The 25990-nt window shown below is 48.9% G+C and overlaps 1 protein-coding gene across 1 annotated transcript in view; it reads left to right on the forward strand.

Moving 5' to 3' along the window:
- The first annotated feature begins 210 nt into the window (after positions 1-210).
- LOC149284567 (3',5'-cyclic-AMP phosphodiesterase 4D-like) overlaps positions 211-25990 on the forward strand; it is a 148123-nt gene continuing 122343 nt past the window's right edge. The window contains exons 1-3 of the mRNA XM_089496651.1: positions 211-268; positions 3200-3283; positions 10467-10687. Coding sequence (XP_089352777.1) covers positions 3221-3283; positions 10467-10687 — 284 coding nt within the window. The 5' untranslated portion in view covers positions 211-268; positions 3200-3220. The remainder of the gene's footprint in view (positions 269-3199; positions 3284-10466; positions 10688-25990) is intronic.

Here is a 25990-nt window from a genome sequence, read left to right on the forward strand (position 1 = left end):
TTGCTGGGAAGTGAGCCAAGAAGACTCTGCCCTGGAAGGAGGAAAGTGGCAAGGGAGAGGGAAGGAAAGGAAATCCATAGAACCTAGGAGGAAGGTGCAGCCAGGAGGAGCTGAGACAGTGTGGCCTGCTGGATTTGCATCCAGAGCCTGGGCAGGGAAGGGTTACTGCCCTGGGGCTCTGAGAAAGGAAGATCCAGGAAGACTTGGGCAGGCTTTCCCAGTCCTGCGTCTGCCTCCAGAAGTGCATTTTCTGCACCTCCAAAAACCTGTAAGTCTTCTGGGGAAAGAAATTGGGGCAGTGGGGGGAAGAGGAGTGGGAGGCCCATCATCCCCATCATCCTACCTTTGCTCTATTTTGCAAAAATAAAACCAGCTCCAGCTTTGAAAATACTTGCATTTGGAGTTTCCCTTCTCTGAAATGCTTGGGACCAGAAGTAGTTTGATGTATGTATGTATGTATGTCTAGGAGGGGGGATTTTGGAATATTTGCACTTGCATTATAAGATTTCTTGCAGACGCAAATCTAAACATGGACTTGATTTATCTTTTGCATGCACCTGATAAAGATACTTTTATACGTAAATAATTTTGTGCACGAAAGCAGGTTTTGTCTACCCTGAAAGCAAAGTGGGCCACTGTCTCAGCTACTCAATTTGGGCAATTTTGGAGTGTTTTGGAATTCTGTATCAAGGAGACTCAGCCTGTAGGCATTGAAAAGGTATACATATTGATTGTGTAAGTGGCTTCAAGTTGGCTGTCGACTTTTGGCATCCCCATGCATTTCATGGGTTTTCTTAGACGAGGAATACCCAGTTCTTTCTTCAGAAATGGAGCTTCCAGCACCTGGGATTCTTTGGTGGTCTCCCATCCAAAGACTGTCCAGGGCTGACCCTTCTTAGCATCGAAGATCAGATGGGATCTGATGCTTTTATTTGTGTCTGTGCATATGTGCCTTTCAAGTTGCCTGTCAGCTTATGGCAACTCCAAGCATTTCATGGCTTTTCTTAGGCAAGGAATGCCCAGATCCTTCTTCAGAAATGAAGCCTTCAGCACCTTGGTCTCCCATCCAAGGACTATCCAGGGCTGACTATGCTTAGCTTCCAAGATCAGATGGGATCTGATGGTGCCATTAGGCCCTAAAGACATTTATTATTTCATTGTAGTTTGACTATAGAATTTATTTTTAAAAGGGTTTAGCACATATCTATTGAAAACTTGCAGGGCTGCTTTTAAAAAGTAATTTCTTTCTGTTATGCATTACAGAATTAAGAAAGTTGCCTGTTTCTGTTTTTATTTTAAAGGAACTTGTTGCCCTCCTTGAGCCTTTTTAACAACTTTTGGTTGCTTTAGGGAGAAAAGAAACCCGAAAGGGTGGCGTTAAATGTGAATTTTTGCTTTTGCCAAAATGCTTGTTTAAAGGGCTCTTTAAAAGTAAGTTTGAAAACTAACAACAGCAGATGCCCATTTATTGTGAAAGACAAGCCTCGCTCGCTCCTATCTTTTGAAACGTACATCCGCACTGCAGAAATAATGCAGTTTGATGCTGCTTTAACTGCCAGTCCTACGGAATTCTGGGATGTGTAGTTTGGCGAGGGATTCAGCCTGGTTTGTCAGTGCACTCTGATGCCTCGCCAAACTACACATCCCAGGATTCTGTAGGACTGAGCCGTGTCAGTGAAAGTGGTGTCAAACCGCTTTTATTTCTGCAGTGTGGACCCATCCTCAGTGTCAGAACCAGCCCTATACTTTTTGCACCAGTAGGATTCTGCTTTTTGCAGGACCAAGGCAAGTTGTTGTGGGCAAGTTATTTCCAACTTATGGGGACCCTAAAGCGAATTTGTCCTGGGGTTTTCTTGGCAATATTGGTTCAGAGGGGGCTTGCCATTGCCTTCCCCTGAGGCTGAGAGAGTGTGACTTGCCCAAGTTCACCCAATCAGCTTCCATAGCCGAGCAGTGATTTGAACCCAGGTCCCCAGAGTTGCAACACCCAAACCACCATGTTTCATGTTTCACGTTTCAGCACAGCTACCTAGCCTCCCTGGTATGTTAAAAGGAGCACAAATGTGACCCCAAAAGGGGCTATGCATGTGGGCAAGGGCCTGTGCTTTTTCCCGCCAGAGGAAAAAGAATGACCTGCTTCTGCCATCTGCTTGTCTATATAGTGTATAGATTATTTTAAATAGCTACTGCTTTGCCTGCCCAGGATAGGAAGGATGTGTTTTCCAGAGGAAGGAAGGGGTGCCAAGAGTTAGGGGGCAGACATTAAATACTGTGGAAGAGGGTCTTTGTTGACCCCCAAATGCCAATAACCTGGATAGCATTGGTGCCAAACCCATTGGGGTGAATATATTGAATGCCAGTCAGTGCAAAAACAAGTGCCACCCAGGATCTAATTCTGGAGGAGTGTGCCAACCTGGTCACGTAGGCTTAGTGCATTGGGCTATGACTCTGGGGACCAGGGTTCAAATCCCACCTTGGTTATGGAAAACCACTGAGTGGCCTTGGGTTGGCAATGGCAACCCCCCTCTGAACAAGTCTTGCCAAGAAATAGGTTGGCCTTAGGGTTGCCATAGGTCGGAAATGACTTGACGGCACACAGTGACATCAAATGGAGTCCATATGGGGTGGTGGTTGGGGTCTCATGTACATTTTATGGAACCTCATACATTAATAGGAATGGTGTCATGGTTTGAGCCTTGAAGAGGTCAGGGTTCGAATACCTGCTCAGCCCCAGAAACCCACTGAGTGATCTTAGGCGAGCCCCACTCTCTCAGCCTTAGAGGAAGAACGCAACGCAACCTGCTTGGAACAAAGTCTGACAAGAAAACCACAAGATTTTGTGGTCCTGGAGTAGGACTCCGAGAGACCAGGGTTCGAATCTTCACTGTCTCAGCCTCAGAAGAAGATACACACTTTCTGAAGACATCTTGCCAAAAACACCATCTGAGAAGCACTTTATAAGTTGGAAACAACCTGAAGGCACAGAACAATATGTCTACACCAGAAAATTCCCAGCAGAGAAGGCAGCTTGACTTCCAGCTCATTGGAGACGGGGGGTGGGGGGGGTGGGGGACTATACCTTTTCTCCTCTTTCTTGAGTCACCACCAAGTGTGGGTTTGGGTGCGAGGTGTGTTGTGATGCTTGGAAGACCTTCACACCTGCCTGAACCATCTCTCCATTGCTCTCTTCCCATTGCAGGAAAGCAGCAGTTAGCTGTTCATGTACCGACATTCCACCGCGATGCGATGCAGCCGGACAACCATGTCCTTCCTGAGCATGGAGGTGAGTAAAGGCTGTGTGTGTTGTGTGTATTGCAAAGAGGAAAAGGGCTGCCATGCTGTTGGGACAGATTCCTAGTTTGCAGGGACATGGGGATCTTCTGGTGCAACACAACAGCAGAGCGCATGAGCCATGTGATGCGCTAATGTCCGTAGTTCTCAGTGGAACAAATATTTGAAAATATACCAAAAAATGATTGGAAAACATGGGGTTTTTTGCACATTAAGAAACTCTCTGAGAAAAATCCTGGAGAGAGAGTAATCTTCGCAGTTTGGGACTTATTCTGTGCAAAATTTGCAGGTGGTTGTTTTGTACGGGAAACAGCTTTTTCTCCATAGAAAATAATATTTTGGCACGGAGATATAATTTTCTGTGTAGAAAAAAATAATTGGGACATTCTGTGCCAAATTTGTGCTCGGTTGATTTCCATTTGAAACAGCTTTTTCTGTGCAGAAAACATTTCCTCACAGAAATATATTTGGCACAGAAGCATCTGTTTCCTGCAGAGGAGATCCTTTTTCCTCCCTGTGCAAAACTACCGCACTCACACCAACGGTGCACAGAATAAGAATCATAGAATCGTAAAGTTGGATGAGACTGCAAGGGCCATCCAGTCCAACCCCCTGCCATGCCGGAAATCTAAATCAAAGCATCCCCGACAGATGGCCATCTAGCCTCTGCTTTAAGACCTCCAAAGAAGGAGACTCCACAAAATCTCCGAGGAAGGAGTGTGTTCCTCTGTCAAACAGCCATTACTCTCAGGAAGTTCCTCCGAATGTTGAGCTGTGATCTCTTTTCCTGGAGCTTGCATCCATTGCTCAATTGCCTCCTCTTCTCTGGAGCAGCAGAAAACAAGCTTGCTCCCTCCTCAATATGACATCCCTTCAAGTATTTAAACAGGGCTATCATAGCTCCTCCTAACCTTATTTTTTCCTCCCTACTGAGGTAAGTGTAAATGACTTTTGCCCTGTGAATTCAGTTTGCACCATTCAGGACAAAGGAGGAAAGTGGGAGGAGGAGGGAGAAACCGGGACATTTGAAAAGTAGCTGTGAAAGTGGGATGGCAGAGGATTAATCTAGACTGTCGCTGCCAAATCAAGAGCGTTGGAGGGTATGAGGTCCTGGAGGTGCAACAAGGCCCATCAGCCTCACTCTCCCCATTGCCTCTCAAGAAGACAGGCATGACTGTTTACTCCTTCTGCCCTGGATCATTGCAGACAAGCCTCAGCCTGCTCTCTGTTTGCAGCCCCCTGTTTCTTGGTCACGGATCACGCTCCGCCGGCTCCCCATCCATCAGCAGTGATGGAAACACAAGGGCCGGGGAGCGAAAAATAACTTAAGTCGTGCAGAATCCCCCTCTGGTTATTTTTCTTATGCATTTGCTATTACAATAATGGTGATTACTTTTGTACTTTGAAACCTGAGTTCTCTGGGCAGTGCAACATTTATTTAAAAAATGCAAAGCAAATGCAATAAAAACCTGACTTTCAACAGCAAAGCCTATAACCAAGATGCAAACAGATTCAGAGAAGAAAAGGTTACAGGAGGATTGGGGGAACCTCAGGCCCTTTGGAGGTCCCAATCCAGACACCCCTCCATTTATTTTTATTCATTTTATTCTATTTCCTTTATTTAAATGCCACCTTCCTCCCGGATCGGGACCCAAGGCAGCTTCCATAACATCTTAAAAATGTTGACAAAAAATTCTAGGCAAATTTAAAAGACATCACATGAAAACACCATCAAACTGATTTTAAAAATGTGCAAAAGTTAGAACCAGATAAAACATACATCTGCATTAAAAAGATTTTTAGTTATGTAAAGAAGCCATTGCTTTTTGCTGTCCACTTGTACATGAGTTTTCTTCCCACATTTTAAAAGCTTGAAATGGGATTTCGTCATGCAAGGTTTTAGTCCTTGCTTTAAACTAAAATATGTACTTCCTGCTCTTTGTCTGCCCTCATTTCTCAGATGTAACCCTGGCATCCTAAACTTGGCTGAAATTGAATTCGGCCCCCATGAGGCTGAAAGAGCTGCATTGCAACATATACAACCAAATTAAAACCAATAGCAAGATAATAAAGCAAAGGTATTGTTGTTGTTGCATGCCTTCAGGCTGTTTGCAACCTATGGCAATCCTATTTTCTAGCAAAATTTGTTCAGAGAGGGTTTTGCCATTGCCTCCCTCTGATGCCCAGAGAGTGTGCCTTGCCCAAGATCAGACAACTCTACCGTTAAACGTTTCTTCTATTACTTAGTACAATAACACCCCAAATCCACAAAACAGTGCTACCTTTATTGGGACCACCAGAATGCCAGCCAACCCAGTATGCCCAAGAAAGTGTTTCCGTGCCAAGCTTAACATGTCCAGGAGAATGAAATAGCTTTTGCCTGCTGCTCAAAACATGAAGGAGGCATCCCATAGATTGTCCATTGTTGCCACTCATTTTGCTTCATTCTGCATCAGGCAACATGGGCACCAAATGGCACAAAACTCAGGAAAGGTATTTGCTGGGAAGGAATGCCAGTTTCTAACCTGCTAGGATGAGATTTCTCTTTCTCCCCACCGACCCACATCTGTTTAGAGAAATCCAAAGGTTTTGGCTCTGTCTTGGACCACTCCTATGACAACCGTGGCACCCATTTTGTTGACTTTTGGTGCCAGCACCTGGCATTAATATATCTCTAATGGCATGTGGCGATGGTGGTTGAGGACATGACCCATCCAGTTGGGGATGTGCCCACCATAAAGATCTGGTCTTGTTGGCATTGTGGCAAGATGGCAGTGGGATCAGGGTCATGTGTCCCCTCTCTTGTTTTGTTCTTGGCATGAGCTGGCTGGAACCAAATCCTGTTTGCCATGGCATCAATATGCACATGCAAGGAATGCACCAAGAAATAACTTTGCATCTCCTTGACGTGTTCCTTTCCGCTGGGACCATGGCAAACCAGATTTGGGTAGTTGTTACACAGGGCCTGCTGTGTCTGCCATGCCAAGGCAGCAAGAGTGAGTGCTCTGTGACGGGTGCCCTGGGGTGCCAATTAGCACCGTGGCAGGGTTAATTGCCACATGCATAGCGGGCATCAATCACACACACACACATATTTCCAAATGTCAGGCAGACCTTGCCTCCAGATGATCCAGAATTTGGGGAGAGTTGGAGTAGATAGGAAAACCTCCCAAGTTTCTCTCCACGTTTTGCCATTTGTGAGGCTGCGGTGGTAGTGGTGGTAGTAGTGGTGGTAGTAAATCATTTATTTCTTACCCGCCTCTCCCCATGCATCAAGGCAGGGAACAACAACAATTAACAGACACACTGTTCCTGTCAATACCCAGGAATACACCATTTTCTGGTTTTCCTTCTGGATTCTGATAGGTGCTCTTCAGCTTTTGTCTCTTCTGCCCCTGGCAATAAGTAGAACCTTCTCATCCAGCAGCAGTCTACCTTGCAAAGAGCTTTGCAAAGTTTCCAGGACTGCAGCTCTCAGATTGCTCCAGTAGAATCTGGGAATTCTTGTCCTTTTCCAAACTTTGACCCTAACGGGGCATCTCTGCCACCCAAATCTTGGCATCGTTGTCCCTGGAGCAGTGGGGTGTGTGGGCACAGGTGTTCTTTCCACCTCACCGCCCCTTTCCTCCACAGTATCCCATCATCCTCATTATGCTTTCCCACATGGGGCTTGCCATCCATTAAGGTGTCAGGTGGTGCCCCTGACGGCAACAGAATGATTTATGGGCTGCTCCTTGAGGGCCATTTGCTGCGCAAACAAAGGCTAATGAGCCCATAATCTTACACAGTTCCCTGGAAACCCAGGTGCAAGTCCAGCTTTCCTTTCCCCCATTGATGAAGCATCAGCATCTGACTTCTCACCCCCTTCCTGCCCCCCCTAAAGCAGTCCCAATAGGCCTTATGCCTCCTTCTCTATCTGGGATGCATCTTGGGCCTTGCAGGGCCTTAACCAGACATTTGGGGTGGCCCCCTGGGATGAAGCAAAGTTGCAATGCAGCAATCCTGAGGGGCCCTATTCAGCCAGGCTGGAGGCAGCCCCACTATTGCATGCACTGTTTGCATATACTGTTGCATGCACTCTTCAATGCATCCGAAATTCACAAAACAGGGATACCTTTATTGGACCAACCACAATGCACAAAATAACACAATGCAATGTGAAGTCAAAGGCTTTCATGGCCAGGATCCATAGTTTTTTGTGGCCATGTTCTAGGAGAGTTTATTCCTGACCTTTCGCCAGCATCTGTGGCAGGCATCTTCAGAGAAAGATCTCAGATCTCACAGATGCTGGCGAAACGTCAGGAATAAACTTTTCTAGAACATGGCCACATAGCCCGAAAGACCCACAAAAAACTAACAACAACAGTCAACGGTTTTATTTATTGCAAATGTTTATTCAGCCCTTTTCTGTCCATGTGCCACAATCCCACCCCCACAAATGATGCTCAAAATGAAACTTAAAAAACACATAGTTAAAAAAAAGTGCAAATGCAAATGTTTAAAACTAGACACGATGCTTTACAGCCAGTTCACAAAGGACTTTAAAAATCCACATTTTAAAGACTGAAAGGTTGCATGGATGGAACATATATTGATTCAGATCCCAAGGCGCAACAGGAGCGGAGCGGGTGAGATCTCCTTCCATTTGAAAGAGGATTTTCTTTGGAGTGTGTGTGAAAATCTGCAGACCAGGGTTCAAATCTCCTCTCAGTCATGGAAATTACTGGGTGAGCTTGGGCAAAAAGTCACACTCTCTCAGCCTCAGAGGATGGCAATGGCAAACCTCCTCTGAAGAAATCCGCCAAGAAAACCTCATGATAGGGTTACTTTAGGATTGCCGCAAGTCAGAAACTACTTGAAGGTACAGTGGTACCCCGGGATACGAAAGCACCGCCTTACGAAATTCCCGGGATACGAAAAAATCCCATAGGAAAAAACTGTTCCGGGTTACGTTTTTTTTTCCGGCTTACGAAAAAAATTTTTGGTGCTTTTCGGCGCTATTTCGCACGAAATCGCGGCTTTTAGCGCTAGCGCCTATGGCTTTTTCGGGTTGCGAAATCTTTCGGGTTACGAAGGGCTCCGTGGAACGGATTAATTTCGTAACCCGGGGTACCACTGTACTCAATGAGGTGAAAATCACACAAAAACAAACACACACACACACACACACACACACACACACACACACTGCAAGCATTCCAGACCTGCAACTCCTTCCATCAGGGAAAGAGAATGCAATTGATTTGCAATTCAGGTGAAACCGACCCTACTGTGAACTGTGTCCTTTTGGAAAGGGAACAAGCCAAACTTTGCAAAAACGCTTTGTAATTTCACGTTTGGACAACCTGTCCCTTTGGATTATGTAACTTTTTGAAAGCCCCATGTCTGGTGTGATGATGGATGGGCTGCAAAATGGGTCTTTTCCTGCCTTGCAGTTCATGGATGCGGCCAATAGATGGCGCAAGAGCAGCACATCTTTTCCCACCAGTCCATTCCAGCCCAACTGGCCAGATTATACTGGTTGAACTGGTGCAATTGATCCAGGGCCATGTGGGGAATTTTTTGGGGAAGCTTTGGACACACACAGGACAATGAAAGGGTGCTGACTCCTCATTCTTTCTCGCCCAAACCCCTCTGTGGTGGAATCCTGCAAGGCTGGAGAAAGCACTGCAATTCCCATCAGTCCTGGGCCAGCAGAGCCAAAGGGGGAGGGATGATGGGAGATGCAGCCTAGAAGGACATATAATACACTCACTCCACTGAGCATCCTTTGCAAACCCAAGTGGTTAGAAGCCATCCTGCCCCATGTTTTCAGTACAAAATGCTTTGATTCTGAGTTTGCAAAGAGTTTGGAGACATCAGTGTCACAGTGAACTTGCTGGTTGGTGGATGCTGGGAGTTGGTCCATAAAAGTAGCTTTTTGCAGGGCTAGTTCTTCCATAGAAGGCTTTTTTGGTTCAAGCTGGGATTTCTAGTTGCTGGTGTTTGGTTAGGCCGCCCTTGCCACATCAGTCTTAGTGATGCTCAACACTTCTCTCTTTTTCTGGGCTGCACAGATCCAGCTGTTGGATTGCACAAGACTCGAATCCATTCTTAGTCCCAATTTGGGGTGTATCCACACTGTGCTATTATACCACTTTGATACCACTTTAACAACCATGGCTGCATTGCTATGCAATCCCAGGATTTGGAGTTTCATGAAGTACTTAGAATTCTCTGTTCTAATGCTATATTCCAGTGGTTCCCAAACTTTGGTCCTCCAGATGCTTTTGACTTCAGCTCCCAGAATTCGTGACTGCTGGCTAAGCAGCAGCATGTGGAAGACCAAAGTTTGGGAATCCATTCCTTGAATTATAGCTATGATTCCCAAACATTGGTTCTCCAGGGGTTTTGGACTTGAACTCCCAGCAGCCCCACAAACTTAGCCAACAGTCAGGGATTCTGGTAGCTGAACTGAAAACATCTGAAAGTTTGGGACTTGCTGCATAGTCCATTCCTTGAATTAGTGGGTCCCACACTTTGGTTCTCCAGGTGTTTTGGACTCTCAGCAGCTTCAGACATCTTGGCCACTGGTCTGGGAGCCAAAGTGCTAAACACTTGGAAGACCAAAGTTTGGGGATCACTGGACTAGACAATTCTAAGTTCTCCCCAAACTAGAATTCCCAGGATGTTATAGGACAGCGTTGTGGCCATTAAAGGCATATCAGGTTGCTGTAATTGTGAGCTGAGATACACTAGCATCCAAAAGTAATGTTTCCAAGCTTTAGATGGGTGAAACTAACCCTACTATCCTAGAGCAGTTATTCCGAAACTTTGGTCCTCCAGGTATTTTGCGCTTTGACTCCCAGAAGCCCCATGAAGCCAACAGTCAAGAATTCTGGGAGCCAAAGTCAGAAACACCTGGAGGACCCAAGTGTAGGAATCAGTCTATTGCAAGTACTGCCTGTGGATTCATTGGACTCGGTGTTTCCCAAACTTTGGTCCTCCAGATGTTTTTGACTTCAGCTACCAGAATTCCTGACCAATGTACCTAGGGTTTTTAATTCTCAGATAGGCTGCCCCTGGTTATGGATGTTCTATTGTAGTTTCCAAAGAATGCCAGGCAGAGCATCAACAACATCACAGCTGCCTTCATCCTGAATCTCCTTCTCATGCCCCTCTTTCTCTTTCCCCAGAGATCCCGGGAGCAGCTGGATTTGGGGTCTTGCTTTGGGGGTCCCTCTGGCAGCGCCATCAAGCGGCGTTTTTCGGGCACTCCACTGCTGCCACTCCTCATCTCTCGCCAGGCGGGTCCTGTGGATCTCGCCCGCCTGCCAGGGCTGGATGGAGGAGGCCGGGTTGTTTTCACCATTGAGGAGTCCATACCCGTCGACACTGAAGAGCCCATCGTTCCCAGGTAAGGGAAACAGATTGAACCTTTCAACAAAATGAGGAAGAGACCTGTGTGAATCAGTAGCACAAGGGCTGGTTTGGGCCCTGTTTCGATACTATCCTGCCTCTTCTTTTATTGTTGTTGCGCATTCTTTATAAAAATATATCCAGGGGTAGCCATGTTTGCCACGGAACAAAATACAACAATGTCCAAAATCCACAAAACAGAGATACCTATACTAGGGCAACCCAAAGGCACAAAATGCACATTGCGAGCTTTCAAAGCTTCATTGGCTATAACACCACCATCTTCAAAATGCAGGCTGGTGACTAGCATTATCATGATTTTTCTTTTCTTTTCTCCTGTTTGGCTTTGAACATTTTTGCCTGATGAAGAAGAAGCCAGTGAAGCTTCGAAAGCTTGTATTTTGTGCATTTGGGTTGGTCCAATAAATGTATCTCTGTTTTGTGGATTTTGCATGTTCTTTCATAGAATCGTAGAGTTGGAAGAGACCGCAAGGGCCCTGATCCAGTCCAACCCCCTTCTGCCATGCAGGAATTCTCAGTCAAAGCATCCCTGACAGATGGCCATCCAGCCTCTCTTTAAAGACCTCTAAGGAGGGAGACTCCACCAAAATCTCCGAGGAAGGAGTGTGTTCCACTGTTGAACAGCCCTTACTCTCAGGAAGGTTGAGCTGGAATCTCTTTTCCTGGAGCTTCCATCCATTGCTCTATTGTGTCCTATTCTCTGGAGCAGCAGAAAACAAGCTTGCTCCCTCAATATGGCATCCCTTCAAGTATTTAAACAGGGCTCTCATATCCCCTCTTAGCCTTCTCTTCTCCAGGCTGAACATCCCCAGCTCCCTGAGTCTCTCCTCATAGGGATTCATTGTTTCCAGACCCTTCACCATTTTAGTTGCCCTCCTTTGGACACATGGCTCCAGTTTCTCAACATCCTTTTTGAATTGTGGTGCCCAGAACTGGACAATGTCTCACTCTCTCTGTTTCCCCAAATACCTTTTTGTCTTCCTTCTTGCACACGTTTACACATGATGTGCAAATGCTAGAGGTGGTGCACATGATGGGGTGAGAGGGAAAATTAATGTGTTGCTCTCTCTATTCCCCCAAATACCAATCTGTTGTCCTTCTTGCACACTTTTGCACATGATGTGCAAAAACCAAAAGCAGTAGGCATGGCAGGGTGGGGGAGAGAATTAATATCTCTCTCTCTTTGCTTTCCCAAAATGCCTGTCTGTCTTCCTTCTTGCATACTTTTGTACTTGATGTGCACAAGCCAGAGGTGATGCACATGGTGGGGAGGGGGAGAGTATTAATATTTCTTCTTCGTGGTCTCTGCGAATCATGCAAATGGGTTTTACTGCGCCTGCGCAGTGCTGCTCGGAACCTTCTGGAATCACTGGGCAAAGTTTACTTTGCAACATATAGAAACTTTTTGGCGGTAACTCCGCCCACCCGTTATAAGGCCCCTGCCTTCCCGCTCTTTTCCCCAGTTCCTTTTTTCTGCCGCGCTAGCTGCTTGAAGGAACTTTCACTCGCTCTTGCTTGTTAACGGAATCACTCTCACTAGACCTCGGACTGTTTTTTGACCACTCTCTTTCTCCCGCCCCGGTAACTTCGGACTTCTCGGCTCGTTTGAGTTCGCTTTGGATTCTCCCTTTGACTAGACGACTTGGAAGGATGCCTGCACCCTTAAAAAATGTGATTTCTGCGGTGGCAAGGTGCCCGTCCAGGACCCTCACTCCTCCTGCCTGCTGTGCCTGGGAAAGGACCACGATGCCAGAGCCTGCCTCCTTTGTAAGTCTCTGTCCTCCCAGGCCAGGAAAAACCGGGAGTCCCGGCTTACGTCAGCTATTGCCCTGGGGAAGGTCTGGGAGGGTCATTCCTGCTCGTCGTCGCTCCCTCCGGCCGCGCCACCTGCGTCTTCGTCCCGGGCCAGCGCTTCAAGTGTGGTTTCTGTCCCGGCTGGGACACGGTCTCCTACCACCTCCGATGTGACCCGTGGTCCCCTGAGGCCCAGTGTCACCGACGAACCCTCCAAGCGCCCCCATAAGACCTCGGGGACTGAGGGTTTCGAGCCCAGGGAGAGATCCAGGAGGAAGCCATCCCCGGAGGGCTCGCGCTCGAGAGAGCATGTGGAGGCGGAGGTCCAGATCGCTTCGCCTCCGGCCTCCAAGGCGTCGTCGAAGGCATCTCAACACGCATCCAAGTTGCTCGAGACGGAAGCATCTTCCTCGGGGAAGGCGGCACCATCGGATAAGGCTAAGCCAGCCAAGGCCTACTCCAAGGGAGCCGCTGTCCTACATGACTTGCCGGACAACCCCTTCTTCCCCCCCGAAGACCAGACGGTAACTCCGACATCTTCCAAGAAGAGGCGTCATAAGGAGGGGACCGAGGCAGCTCCACCCAAGAAGTCCAAGACCAAGGACCACACCGGGTCAGAGTGCCCAGCCAAGTCAAAGGAGCGTGCTTCACACAAGCAACGCTCCCCTTCCAAAAGGGCCTCAGAAATGGTCCCCCCGCGTCCGGAGACGTCTGTCTCAGCGCATGCGGCCACGGTACTGACCACACCGCTGCCACCGGCACAAGACCTTGCCGCCGTCAGCGAGCCAACCTCCCCTCAGAGGGAACCATCTCCACTCTCCTTCCACTCGGATGCGGAGGAAGCTGACCCTGGTTCTGACATGGACGAGCCACAGGAGCCAGATACTGACATGTTCTTCGATACCGAGACTCAGAGGTACTACATGTCAGTCCCGAAGGAGATGGCCTTCAGGGAATTCACCAGGCTCAACTTGCGTCCGGCGGTTCCCCAGGGAGATAAACCACCATCTTCCCATGCTGTGGCTTCGACTTCGGTACCTCGCCGCCCGCCTTCCGAGCCACCGATCCCTCAGATCCCAGCTCGCGCTGCATCCCGAGCCAAGGTGGCAGACATCCCCCTGACGTCTGACTCCGATTCCGACCAGGATCCCTTGCCTCCATCGCAGGAACCTTCGGACGGAGAAGAGGACCCATCCGAGCCGCCCTCGCCACAGGCGATGCACCACCCGGGCTCCTCATCGCCAACCGATGATGTTCGCTCCTTCAGCGAACACATCATTAGGATGTGCCGGACTCTAGACATCGAGCTCTCCCCGCCTGAGGAGGAGGCCCGCGATCCTGTAGAGCGCCGGGTCCTCGGTCGTGTCCCCACACCACCCTGCATCCCAATGTTGCCTTCGTTACAGTCCATCGTCCAGAGGTCATGGGATGCCCCGACTTCGCTCGCTGCGTCCTCCAGGAAGGTCGAGACGCTGTACCGAATCTCCCCGCCGGGCTGTCTGTGGTTGGCCGACCATCCCAAACAAAACTCGGCGATTGTGGAGGGGGCACAGCAGACCTTCGTGCCGAAACAAGCGACGTCCCCAGCAGACTGAGAGGCCAAGAAGATCGATGGCCTAGCCAAAAAGGCCTACTCTTCGGCCGCCCTCATCGTTAAGGCCATAAACTACAACGCCTGTATGGGGGCCTACATTCAGGCCTTGATGGAGGGGATTTCACCCATCATCCCTGACGTCCCAGATGAGGTCCAACGTCGCTTGGTGGAGATCCACGATGAGGCCCACTCCATCGGGAGCTGGATCATCACCGCCTCCAGGAACGTCGCCGACTGCGCAGGTCATGGCATGGCAGCATCGCTGGCTTTGCGCCGACATGCCTGGCTGAGGGGGTCAGACCTCAACGCCAACGTCAAATCGGCGATTGAAGAGATGCCCCTGGACGGTACCGGCCTTTTCCACGCCGACACTGACAAGCGTCTGAACCGCAAGTTCAGAATGAAGGCTGCAGCTAAAAAGCACGGGATGTCGTCGACCCCCATCTCGCCCTTCAGAAGGAGGCACCGTCCTTGGCCACCGCAAGGTCAGTCCCAGGGCTCTTTTTCTCAGGACCTACAGCAGCAGCAGCAGGGCTCACAGAGGCGCCGTTATCCCTCGCAGTCTTCCTCCTCCTCTGGCCATCGTAATTTCCCGCCTCGGTACCACAAGTCCCGCCGGCAAGGACACCAACCAGGGGAAGAAGAGAGCCTGAAGGGACGCAGCGCACTTCGTTTCCCCTCCGCCCCTATTCTTTTTGGACATCCTGAGGCCCTTTGTTAACACCTGGGCCTCAATAACATCGGACTCGTGGGTTCTCAACATCGTCCGTAAGGGATATGCCCTTGAGTTCCAGGAGCTCCCTCCAACCGGAGCCTTTATGTCAACTCTCCCCTCGGACACCCTTCTCGACGAAGTGCGCACTCTACTGGAAAAAGGGGCAATCTCCCCTTTACCGCCCGAACAATGTTCTAGGGCTTTTTTCTCCAGGTACTTCACGGTACCGAAGGCGGATGGGGGCATCAGGCCCATCCTGGACTTGAGACAATTGAATCTGTTCCTTGAATACCATCGCTTTCGAATGGTAACCTTGGCCTCCATTCTGCCTCTGCTCCATCAGGGCCTGTGGTTTGCAACCGTCGACCTGAAGGATGCCTACTTCCACATCGGGATCTGGGAGTCCCACCAAAGATTCCTCGCCTTCGCGGTGGGCTCCGCCTCGTACCACTACAACATCCTCCCTTTCGGCCTTGCCACGGCACCGAGAGTCTTCACGAAGTGCATGGCACCGGTGTTGGCCTACCTTCATCAGAAAGGGTTCATGGTCTTCCCGTACCTGGACGACTGGCTGTTCGCTGCCGAATCCCAGAGAGAACTGCAGGAGGCAATCTCATTGGCCTTACGCCTTTTAGACTCCCTCGGTCTGGTCATCAACCGAGAAAAGTCCCATTTCACACCTTCCAGGCAGGTCAAGTTCATCGGGGCCATCCTCGACTCCGAAACATGCTCCGCCTTTCTCCCTCCGGACCGTTTCCAGGCACTGACGACATCGATCGGGCCTTGCATCTCTCACAGAAGGGTGAGGGCCAGGGATGTCCAAGTCCAACCCTCTTCAGTCCTGGTTCCTCTCGGCCTGCTCCCCGATGAAAGACCCTACGTTCAAGTGGCTCACGGTACCGAGACCTGTAGCCGCTTCCCTCAGATGGTGGTTGGACCGCCGCAACGTGTGCATCGGAATGCCCTTTCATCAGCCTCAGCCCCAGCTGACTCTGACAACAGATGCATCCCTGGAGGGATGGGGCGCCCACCTGCTCGACCTGCTCGTCAAGGACAGGTGGTCCGCCCAAGACAAGCTCCTCCATATCAACGCTCTGGAAATGCTGGCAGTAGAGAAGGCACTGAGGGCATTCGAATCCGTTGTCACAGACAAGGTGGTCCTCCTGAGGACGGACACCACCACCGTGATGTACTACATCAACAAACAAGGAGGCACCAAGTCAAAGACCCTGCTCGACCTCACTCTCCGCATCTGGGACTGGTGCATCCAGAGGCATGTCCTCCTCCAGGCGATTCATCTTCCCGGAGAGAACAACGAGCTGGCGGATCGTTTGAGCAGATCCCCTTCGACGTGCCACGAGTGCAGGCTCCATCCCGAGACGGTAGGCGACCTCTTCGACCGGTGGGGAAATCCCCGGATCGACCTCTTCGCGACCAGTTGGAACAGCCACTGTCCCCAGTTCTGCTCCAGGAAGCGAATGGATGGATCCCTCGGAGACGCGTTCGCCTTCCTATGGACGGGAGAGCTCCTCTACGCCTTCCCTCCATTCCCTCTCATCATCAGGGTGGTGTCCAAGATGACAACAGACCGTTCGCATGCGATCCTGATCACCCCGTGGTGGCCGAGACAGCCCTGGTTAGCTTCTCTTCTCCACCTCTCCAAGAGATGCTTCCTCCGCCTCGATCCTCGCCCGGACCTGCTGTCGATCCAGGACGGACGGATTCTCCACCCGGACATCGAGAGCCTACCGCTGGTGGCCTGGAGGATACAGCCCTGAACGCCCTGCCGGAGGCGGTGAGGACGGTGATCCTGGCTGCAAGGAAGCCTTCCACCCAGCGGTCCTACGCCCTGAAATGGAGAAGGTTTAATCTCTTCCTTGATCGAAAGGGCTTGTCTCCTGCTCAGGTGTCCACTCCAGTGGTGCTGGAGTTTTTGATGGTGCTTTTGGATGAAGGGCTGTGCCTCGCATCCATCAAGTGCTATTTGTCTGCCATTTGTGCCAAGTACCAATTCGGGGGGAGGGCTTCCTTTTTTAGGGATCTCTTGGTAAAGGGGTTCCTTAAGGGATGTGCCAACCTGCATCTTCCTGTGTCGATACCGGCGCCGGCTTGGAGCTTGGAGGCGGTACTGTCCGCACTCCAATCCAAGCCCTTTGAACCAATGGCCACGGCGGACTTGAGACTACTGACTTGGAAAACCGCCTTTCCTGTGGCCATCGCTTCTGCCCGCCGTGCAGGCGAACTCTGTGCCTTGCGGAGGGACCAGCCCTTCCTGAGGTTTCACAAGGGCAAGGTGGTCCTGCGGACAGACATTACTTTCTTGCCTAAGGTTGTGTCTGCTTTCCACATGTGCCAGGACATTGTGTTGCCGACCCTCGCTTCCAATCCGACTTCGGATGCGGAGCGGACCCTGCACTCTCTTGATGTCAGGAGAGCGCTGGCGTTTTACCTGGACAGAACTGCTGCCTCCAGTCGGTCCGAGAGACTTTTCCAATGCTACTCGGAACCGAAAAAGGGGTTGCCTGTGTCTGCGCAGAGGTTTTCCAAATGGGTGGCTGGTACCATCCACCTCTGCTATGAACTCCTGGGCAAACCTCTCCCTGGCAGGGTTCGGTCCCATTCTACAAGGGCAATGTCAGCATCCTCTGCATTCCTGTTGAGTATCCCCTTGGAGGATATTTGCAAGGCTGCTATTTGGTCCCAACCTCTGACTTTTATCAAACATTATAGGTTGGACACCAGAGCCATTCGAGACGCAGCTTTCGGGAGGGCTGTGTTGGTTTCAGGGTTGCATTGATTGCACTACTGATGGTTGTGTTTCAGCATTTGTGTATATAATGCCTTTGCGTTTACATTCTGTTGAATGTTGGTTTGCACAATTTCAATGGGATGGGTCTTGCACGACCTTATCTCCCCTTCTCAAGTTTAGCAATGTTGTTGCTATGTTTGGTTTGTGCAAGAACAAAAAGACTGACTCCTTTTATGGTTCAAGGTGTTTATTGTTGTAATAAATGTACCTTTGGTTTACCATAGCTTTGGTCTCAGGACACTCCCTCCGCCGCATACCTAAGCTTGTCAGTCTAAACCCATTTGTATGATTCGCAGAGACCACGAAGAAGAAGGACAGGTTGCTTACCTGTAACAGTATTTCTTCGAGTGGTCATCTGCGAATACATACAAATCCCACCCATCCATCCCCTCAGTGTCCTGCTCTTATTGGCTGTTTCCATCGCCTGCTTGGCGGAAAAATTGCGGAACTGGGGAAAGAGCGGGAAGGCAGGGGCCTTATAACGGGTGGGCGGAGTTACCGCCAAAAAGTTTCTATATGTTGCAAAGTTAACTTTGCCCAGTGATTCCAGAAGTTTCCGAACAGCACTGCGCAGGCGCAGAGAAACCCATTTGTATGTATTCGCAGATGACCACTTGAAGAAATACCGTTACAGGTAAGCAACCTGTCCTTCTCTGCCACTGTTGCGTCTCCATAGTGTCATCCAGAAGAGGTGTTTTGAGTTGTCAGGGATCTTTTACATCCCTGGATCCCACCATTCTAGATAACTATCAGCCAGTCTCTAACGTTCCATTCATGGGCCAAGGTTCTGAAGCGAGTGCTGGCCTCCCAGCTCCAGGGATTTCTGGATGAAACGGATTATGTAGATCCATTTCAATCTGGCTTGACCTGGCTACAGCATAGAGACAGTTTTGGTCATCTTGGTAGATGACCTTCACAGGGAACTGGACAGGGGGAGTGTGCCCCTATTGGTCTTGCTAGGTCTCTCAGCGTCTTTCGATACCATCGACCATGGTATCCTTCTGAGTCGCCTTTCTGGGATGGGATTTGGGGGCACTACTATGCAGTAGTTCTGGTCCTTCCTGGAGGGGCAAACTCAGAAGGTGGTTTTGGGGGACTCCGACTCCTTGGCCACTGGTCTGTGGGGCCCATAGGGTTCTGTGTTGTTCCAATGTTGTTTAACATCTACGTGAAACTGCTGTGAGTTGTCATCAGGAGTTTTGGGGTGCGGGGTCATCAGTATGTGGATGACACCCAACTCTGTCTCTCCTTTCCATCTGACCTCAAGGAAGCTGTCTCTTTGCTGAACCAGTGTCTGCTCTCAGTAATGGGCTGAATGAGGGCAAACAAATTGAAGCTTAATCCAGACAAGACGGAGGTGCTCCTGGTCAGTCGTAAGGCAGATCAGGGAACTGGGGCTTTGTCTGAGGTGGATGGGGTCACGCTCCCCCGGAAATCTCAGGCTGGCAGTTTGGATGTGCTCCTGGACCCCACTCAGGCTGGATGCCCAGGTTTCAGCAGTGGCCAGGAGGGCATTTGCAGGGTTAAACTAGTGCACCATCTGCGCCCATTCCTTCAGATGTCAGATATGACTATGGTGACCCATGCCTCGGTTACATTTTACATCCCTGTTTGGACTACTGTAATGCGCTCTACATGGGGCTGCCTTTGGAAGCTGTTTGGAAACTTCAGTGGGTCCAAAGAGCTGCAGCTAGAACGCTAGAATAAAACGTCTTTATTCCAGCAATTTTTAAAAGCATGCAAGCCATGTTTTATTGGGGTGGGATTGGTTTAGGCTATATCTTAACCTTTGCATGTTTTAAAATTTTTATCTGTTTAAAGTTTTGATTTTTTTTACTGTTTTAGTTATTGTAATTGGGTTTTTTAAAATTTTGTTTTAATGTGTTGTTATATTGAGAGAAAGGCAGGATACAAATAAAATAAGAAAGAAAGAAAGAAAGAAAGAAAGAAGGTGTCTGGTGCCTCCCTTTCATTTGAGGCCTGAGGTTCCTGGGAGGGATAGTCGAATCCTAGGCCTGGAGGAGAGTGAGGGTCTGGGAACCCTGAAGCCCTAGGAGGAAGGACTTAGGGAACTGCTGTGTATGTTCAGCCTGGAGAAGAGAAGGTTAAGAGGTGATACTTAAAGGGATGCCATATTGAGGAGGGAGAAAGCTTGTTTTCTGCTACTCCAGAGAACAGGACCCAGTGGAGCAATGGATACAAGCTCCAGGAAAAGAGATTCCAGCCCAACATTCAGAGGAACTTCCTGAGAGTAAGGGCTGTTCAACAGAGGAAGACACTCCTTCCTCAGAGATTGTGGTGGAGTCTCCTTCCTTGGAGGTCTTTAAACAGAGGCTGGATGGCCATCTGTCAATGGGGATGCTTCGATGGAGAGTTCCTGCATGGCCGAAGAAGGGGGTTGGACCGGATCCGGGCCCTTCTTGGGGTCTCTAGTTCCAACTCTAGGCTTCTATTCGATGGAGAGGGACGGGGCCATCCATCCGTTCCCCTCCTGCTTCCTGTCCTGCATCCGGGTGCACCCTCCCTGCGTCTCCGGCAGGTGGCGCTCCAGCCTCCGCTTAAAGCCGGCTCCCAAAGAGGCTCCGGAGCAGAGTCTGGCGTCGAGGAAGCAGAGCGAGCCCCGGCTGCCTTCGAAGAAGACGTTCTGGCCGCGGGCGAGGGGCGCCTCTGGGGCAGCCAGCCCTCCCTCCCTCCCTCCCTCCCTCCCTCCCTCCCTCCCTCCCTCCCTCCGCCACCCAAGGAGCCCCCGGGGCCCCGGCTGCCCTGGCCCTCGCTGGCCATGGAGGAGGAGCGGGGCCGGTCCGCCCTGGGGCGCCCTGCGGAGGCGGTGGCTGCCGAGGCTGCTGTGGGTCTGGTGTCGGCGGCGGGGTCGTTGCGGCGCCCGGGGAACGCCAAGGCCCCGAAGCACCTCTGGCGCCAGCCTCGGCCCCGTATCCGCATCCCGCGCCGCTTCCACTTGGACTCGGAGCGCCACCTCCTCCGGCCCCGGCCCCGTCCCGCCCTCCGCAGCCCCCGGCGCTCCTGGCCCTCCTCCTCCTCCTCCAACGCCACGCTCCTCCAGCCACGGTAAGGAAGGAAAGAAAGACAGTCTGGCCAGAGAGAGGAGAAGGAGAGGAGCTGCTTGGCAGCCATTTTGAGACCGAGTGCTTGAGACCGTGTGCTTGTTGCTGAAGGGGCGGAGCTTCTGTGAGTCACATCTGTGAGTCACAAGGGGGCGGAGCTAGCAGACTAGCTTTATATACCACCTTCCAGAGCCTTCCAGAACAGTCCGGCCAGAGAGAGGAGAAGGAGAGGAGCTGCTTGGCAGCCATTTTGAGACCGAGTGCTTGAGACCGTGTGCTTGTTGCTGAAGGGGCGGAGCTTCTGTGAGTCACATCTGTGAGTCACAAGGGGGCGGAGCTAGCAGACTAGCTTTATATACCACCTTCCAGAGCCGCACGCCAAATTTTCATTTTCTTTAACTCAACAACTCTGCTCAGGTGGCATCAGGTTAGAATCAGATATTGAACAGAACCTTCCCTTTAAGTGTAAGATAGCAGCCAGTACTTACCTTTAAAGAAGTATTCCCAGTAGATTGACTGTTATATTTACTACTAAAGACTTTGCAGTATGGACAACGAGGGATCTGCCGCAGTCACCTACAACTCTTGTGGGATGTTTCTCTTCTTGCCTACAGAAGTGGAGAACTTCACATGCACCAAGTGCAAGTTGGTAGCACTCTTGGAGGAGAAAGTGCAGCAGCTGGAGTCCAGAGTAGCTACACTTCAGCATATTCGGGAACAAGAGGATTTCCTGGACACAATAGAACTAACCATCTTGGATGAGTACCACGCAGAGGAAGATGCTAGGGTGGAAGAGGTCACTTGCCAAACTGAGGAGGCAGACAGCTGGAGGAATGTCACAAAGAGAAGTAAGCCAAGAAGGAATTGTTCGGGGAGCTTGCAGCTAGAGAATCGATTCGAAGCTCTTTCCTTTATCAAGGAGGATGAAGAAGAGCAGCATGGACAGACTTCAGGGACGGAGCAGGGGAGCCTGAGAGTCCCACCCGAGGGAACAGTCACTGCTAAGCCTCGGAGGAGGCGTGTGGTCGTAGTGGGGGACTCCTTGCTGAGGGGTACAGAAGCAGTGATTTGTAGGCCTGACAAGATGTATCGAGAGGTGTGTTGTCTTCCAGGTGCAAAGATCCGTGATGTGACAGAGAGGCTGACAAGACTGGTCAAGCCTACTGACCAATACCCCTTCCTTTTGGTCCACGTGGGAACTAATGATACTGCAAGACACAGCATTCAGAACATCAAAAGGGATTACGAGGCGCTTGGTAGGAAGCTGAAAGGAATGGATGTACAGGTTGTCATCTCGTCTCTTCTGCCAGTTGAAGGGCATGGTCCAGGAAGGGAGAGGAAAATAGCAGATGTGAACAACTGGCTTCGCAGATGGTGCCGCCGAGAAGGATTTGGATTCTTGGATCATGGGCTGCGGTTCCATGAGGAGGGACTTCTTGCAACAGACGGGTTGCATCTCACGCCAGTTGGAAGAAATGTTTTTGCCAACAGTCTCAAGAACTTGATCAGGAGAGCTTTAAACTGAGTTCCAAGGGGAAGGGAGACAATATTAAGGAAGGCAAAAGGGATGGCGAAAATAGTCAAACTGACATAGGGGGCATTCCCACTTAAGTTTTAAATCGCTATAGAATAAACCGCTTGTGTTTAATCCATTTTAAAATACCACGCTATTTACCCCGCTCTCCGAAGCGCTTTATTTTTCGTTCCCATTTATCACAATAAATCGATTTTTATGTCGCTGATCGTCCCCATTTGAGACATAAATTGGTGTATAATTTAGGATTTAAACCGGGTTCGTGGTTGTCAATCAAATGACGTAGTACTGACGTTGTTTTTAACCGGGGTAATTTAAAGCGATGTTAGTCTCCAGTCGTTCCCATTTGTCCGTCAGTTACCATCCCCCCTTGTGTTTTGCGCCTTTTTTTTTTGAAAGGACCAATCAGGCTGCGATTTTCTGAAACGTCAAAAGCTTTTCAGCCTTAGAAGTTCTCCAGCTTCGCTCCGCTGTTCTCCTCCTTCACACAGCCATGGTTCCTCTAGGCGAGTTTCAGAATTTTTTGTCTCTGATTTGCTTGCTTTTACATCACTTAATGGAGCAACGGGAAATAATCATGTCCACTTTTGAAAACGGAGAACATGATGATGATATGCTTGCACATCTTGAAGATCTTAATGGTATGCTTCATTTCTACTATCAAAATTCCCAACTGAGCATTCAGCCCATGGCTAGAAGGTGCTTGTTAAGGAGTTGCGTCCTCATCTTACCCGGAGAGACACAAGGCTACGTAAGGCAGTCCCTGTGGAAAAGCAAATTGCCATGGCCGTCATGTACCTGGCCCATAAAGGCTCTTATGCAACAGTTGCTACATTTTTTGGAGTGGGCAAGTCTACTGCTTACAGGGCGATAATTCATGTCTTCCTTTGCATGGAGACACATCTACTCCGTAGAGCTGTCTACCTTGGAGACCACAGAAAGGTTTAGTATTTATTTTACATCTTTGTTTTTTGTGGGCTGCGTTTTTCATTTTTTACTTTTTCATTTTTTACTTCCATCGTATAGAGGGAGATAGAGAGAGAGAGGGGGGGGGGAAGGAACATGAGGGGGATGGAAGGAGTGAATAGAAAGATAGATAGATAGATAGATAGATACATGCAAGTAAAGAAAGATGGATTGAGATAGAAAGAGAGAGCTAGCTGTCTGGCTGGCTGTCTGGATAGCTGGCTGGCTGGGTGGATGGATGCATGGATGGATGGATAGCAGTATAAACTAAAAGGTATGGACCTAGCTTTGTACAGGTGCAGGTTAACTCAGCGTGAGGTAATTTTTAAACAGGAAAATAGGAGGGATAGAAGCCATCCTTTCTTCTTCGCAAGCATCTGCATTCATCTACTTTGTAACTGTTCAACGCTAACTGACTGACACAATCCTTTCTAATGTTTCACCCCTAGGTAATGGCTGGTTTTGAGCGGCTAGGATTTCCACAGGTGGTTGGGGCAATAGATGGCTGTCATATTCCTATAATTGCACCTGCTCTTGAGGGCGCGCAGTACATCAATCGGAAGCAAAGGCACTCCATGATTCTGCAGGTGACATGTGACCATAAAGGAATATTTCAGGATCTTTTCACTGGATTCGCTGGGTCCAACCACGACACATTTTTGCTGAAAGAATCCCCCATTTACCACGCTCTGAAGGCTGGTATTTATGTACCCGGTCGTCCAACTGTGACTATTGCTGGAAAACAAGTTGGCCCAATTCTGCTTGGAGACGGTGGTTACCCGATAAAACTTTTCTTGCTAATCCCTTTCCAGGTGGGACACAGCAAAAGGGAGGGGGTGTTCAACAGAAGGCTGTCAAAAGCACGTTGTATCGTGGAGAGGAGCTTTGGTAGATTAAAGTCAAGATTTCGGGCCCTCCAGTGCGGGCTCGATCTCTCCGTGGATAACATGCCATCAGCGATTCTTGCTGGTTGCATTCTCCACAACATTATTGAAACCAATGGGGAGGTTTTAAATGGAAGGAACACTTCTCCAGAAACATTTGTTATAGACCCACGACGTTACATCAGTGATGATGATGAGAGGAAATTGGGGGAGGGAATAAGAGATGCCTTTGTGACATATTTTAACTCATAAATTTTAAACTTATTACTTGGCTATGAAATGCTGTCATGGCTGGAATATGGGTCAATAGAAAACATCTCGTATATACTGCATATCAATAAATCATTACATCAAATGGCAATGTTTTTGTATGAGTTCATCGTTATTTCACATTTCGATACACCTGCAATAGTTCCTCATCTCTAGAAAGAAATTGATTTTTTGCATTACATTACTACTCTGTGCAATGTTCAGCCATGTCTGTCTGGTGGAACAAAAAGCTTCCTCTCATCTCCAAGCAGTCATGTCTAGGGAGGGAAGCTTCAAATCCAGAGTAATAATTGGTTTGTATTACGAGAAAGGGGGCTCAGAGTAATTTTGATTTATTCTTAATTTTCAGATTCCCCTTGACTGTTAGAAAATATGAGGTTCAAGCCTTTACCTCCAACAGTTACATTCAAGAGTGGAAGAGGGGGGTTCATGGGCTGCTACAATTACTTGCCATTGTCAAATGCTATTCAGGTTCATTTACATAACAAGCCAGGAAAACAACATTTCCTGTATTTAGCATTCTTGGGGGGGGGGGATCCTCCTCTGGGCTCTGGATTGCAACTAGGATGCATTGAGAGTAGAATAGTAATAATAATAACATGTTTAGAAATAAACTCAAAATCCGCTTCACACAATTACACCTCTTCTTTAGGCTGTGATAAATGTCATTTTTCTTTTTTAACCTATTCCCCCTCACAGTTAACACAAGTCTTCCATTACCTTTGAATCTACTGCCATTTGTCGGGGGTGGGGGGGTGGGATGTTTGTTTGTGTTTGTGTTTGTATGTGTGTTTGTAGGATGGTGGGTTTAAACCTGAGCACTATTTGTATGTATTTGGCGATGGGGGCCACATACTAAACCTATTTAAATGGCAAATTTCACATGGGTTTTCTTTTTTTTACCATTACCACTCCCCCTTAACCCAAGGCAAGGGAACTTCCTTAAAAAACATCCCTTGGCTACACCTGCATGTAGGTAACTGATGGGGAGGAACATACCTTCCTTCATATTGTTTAAATGGCTATTTATCTTTACCTTTGTTATTAAATTCATTTCCTGGGCCAAATGCTGAATGCTAACAAGCCTTGCCTTCCCCTCCCCCATTGATGCCAAATGTTGTGTTAAATCAAGCCATTTCAAATAATTGCACTCTTCAGTTAACATTGGTTACCTTTTAATCTCTGGTTTATTCTGTGACAATGAGGCTATGTGATAGAGTACAAAAAAAGATTCTAAAGAGATGACTCTGTGGCAGATGAACCCCACTACTACCAAAAAAATTCACCTATGGTCTATGATGCCTGCCAATTTTTAAGCGATGTTTTTGAGAGTGTATGAGTCTGTGTATATGTATGTGTGTTAGTGTGTGTGTGTGTGTGTGTGTGTGTGTGTGTGTGTTCCTCATTGTAACATATAAGAAAGGATGAAGGGGGCAGTGAAGGAAAAGGTAAGCAATGTCATGTGATAGGAAGGTTACATTTACCCTTATATCGTACACATATGATTATACACATATGATTACACACTAAAATACTATTAATCATAAACAAAAAAACTATCTCATCGTTGTTGAACTTGCCTTCTTTTTTTTTCCCATGAGTCATAGTCAAATGAAACTTGATAGCAGCATCTGCAGTGGGAATGTGTTACT

The sequence above is a fragment of the Sceloporus occidentalis genome, unplaced genomic scaffold (genome assembly GCF_023333645.1).
Source record: "Sceloporus occidentalis isolate IW3139 unplaced genomic scaffold, rSceOcc1.0.p SCAF_91, whole genome shotgun sequence".
Classification (NCBI taxonomy): domain Eukaryota; kingdom Metazoa; phylum Chordata; class Lepidosauria; order Squamata; family Phrynosomatidae; genus Sceloporus; species Sceloporus occidentalis.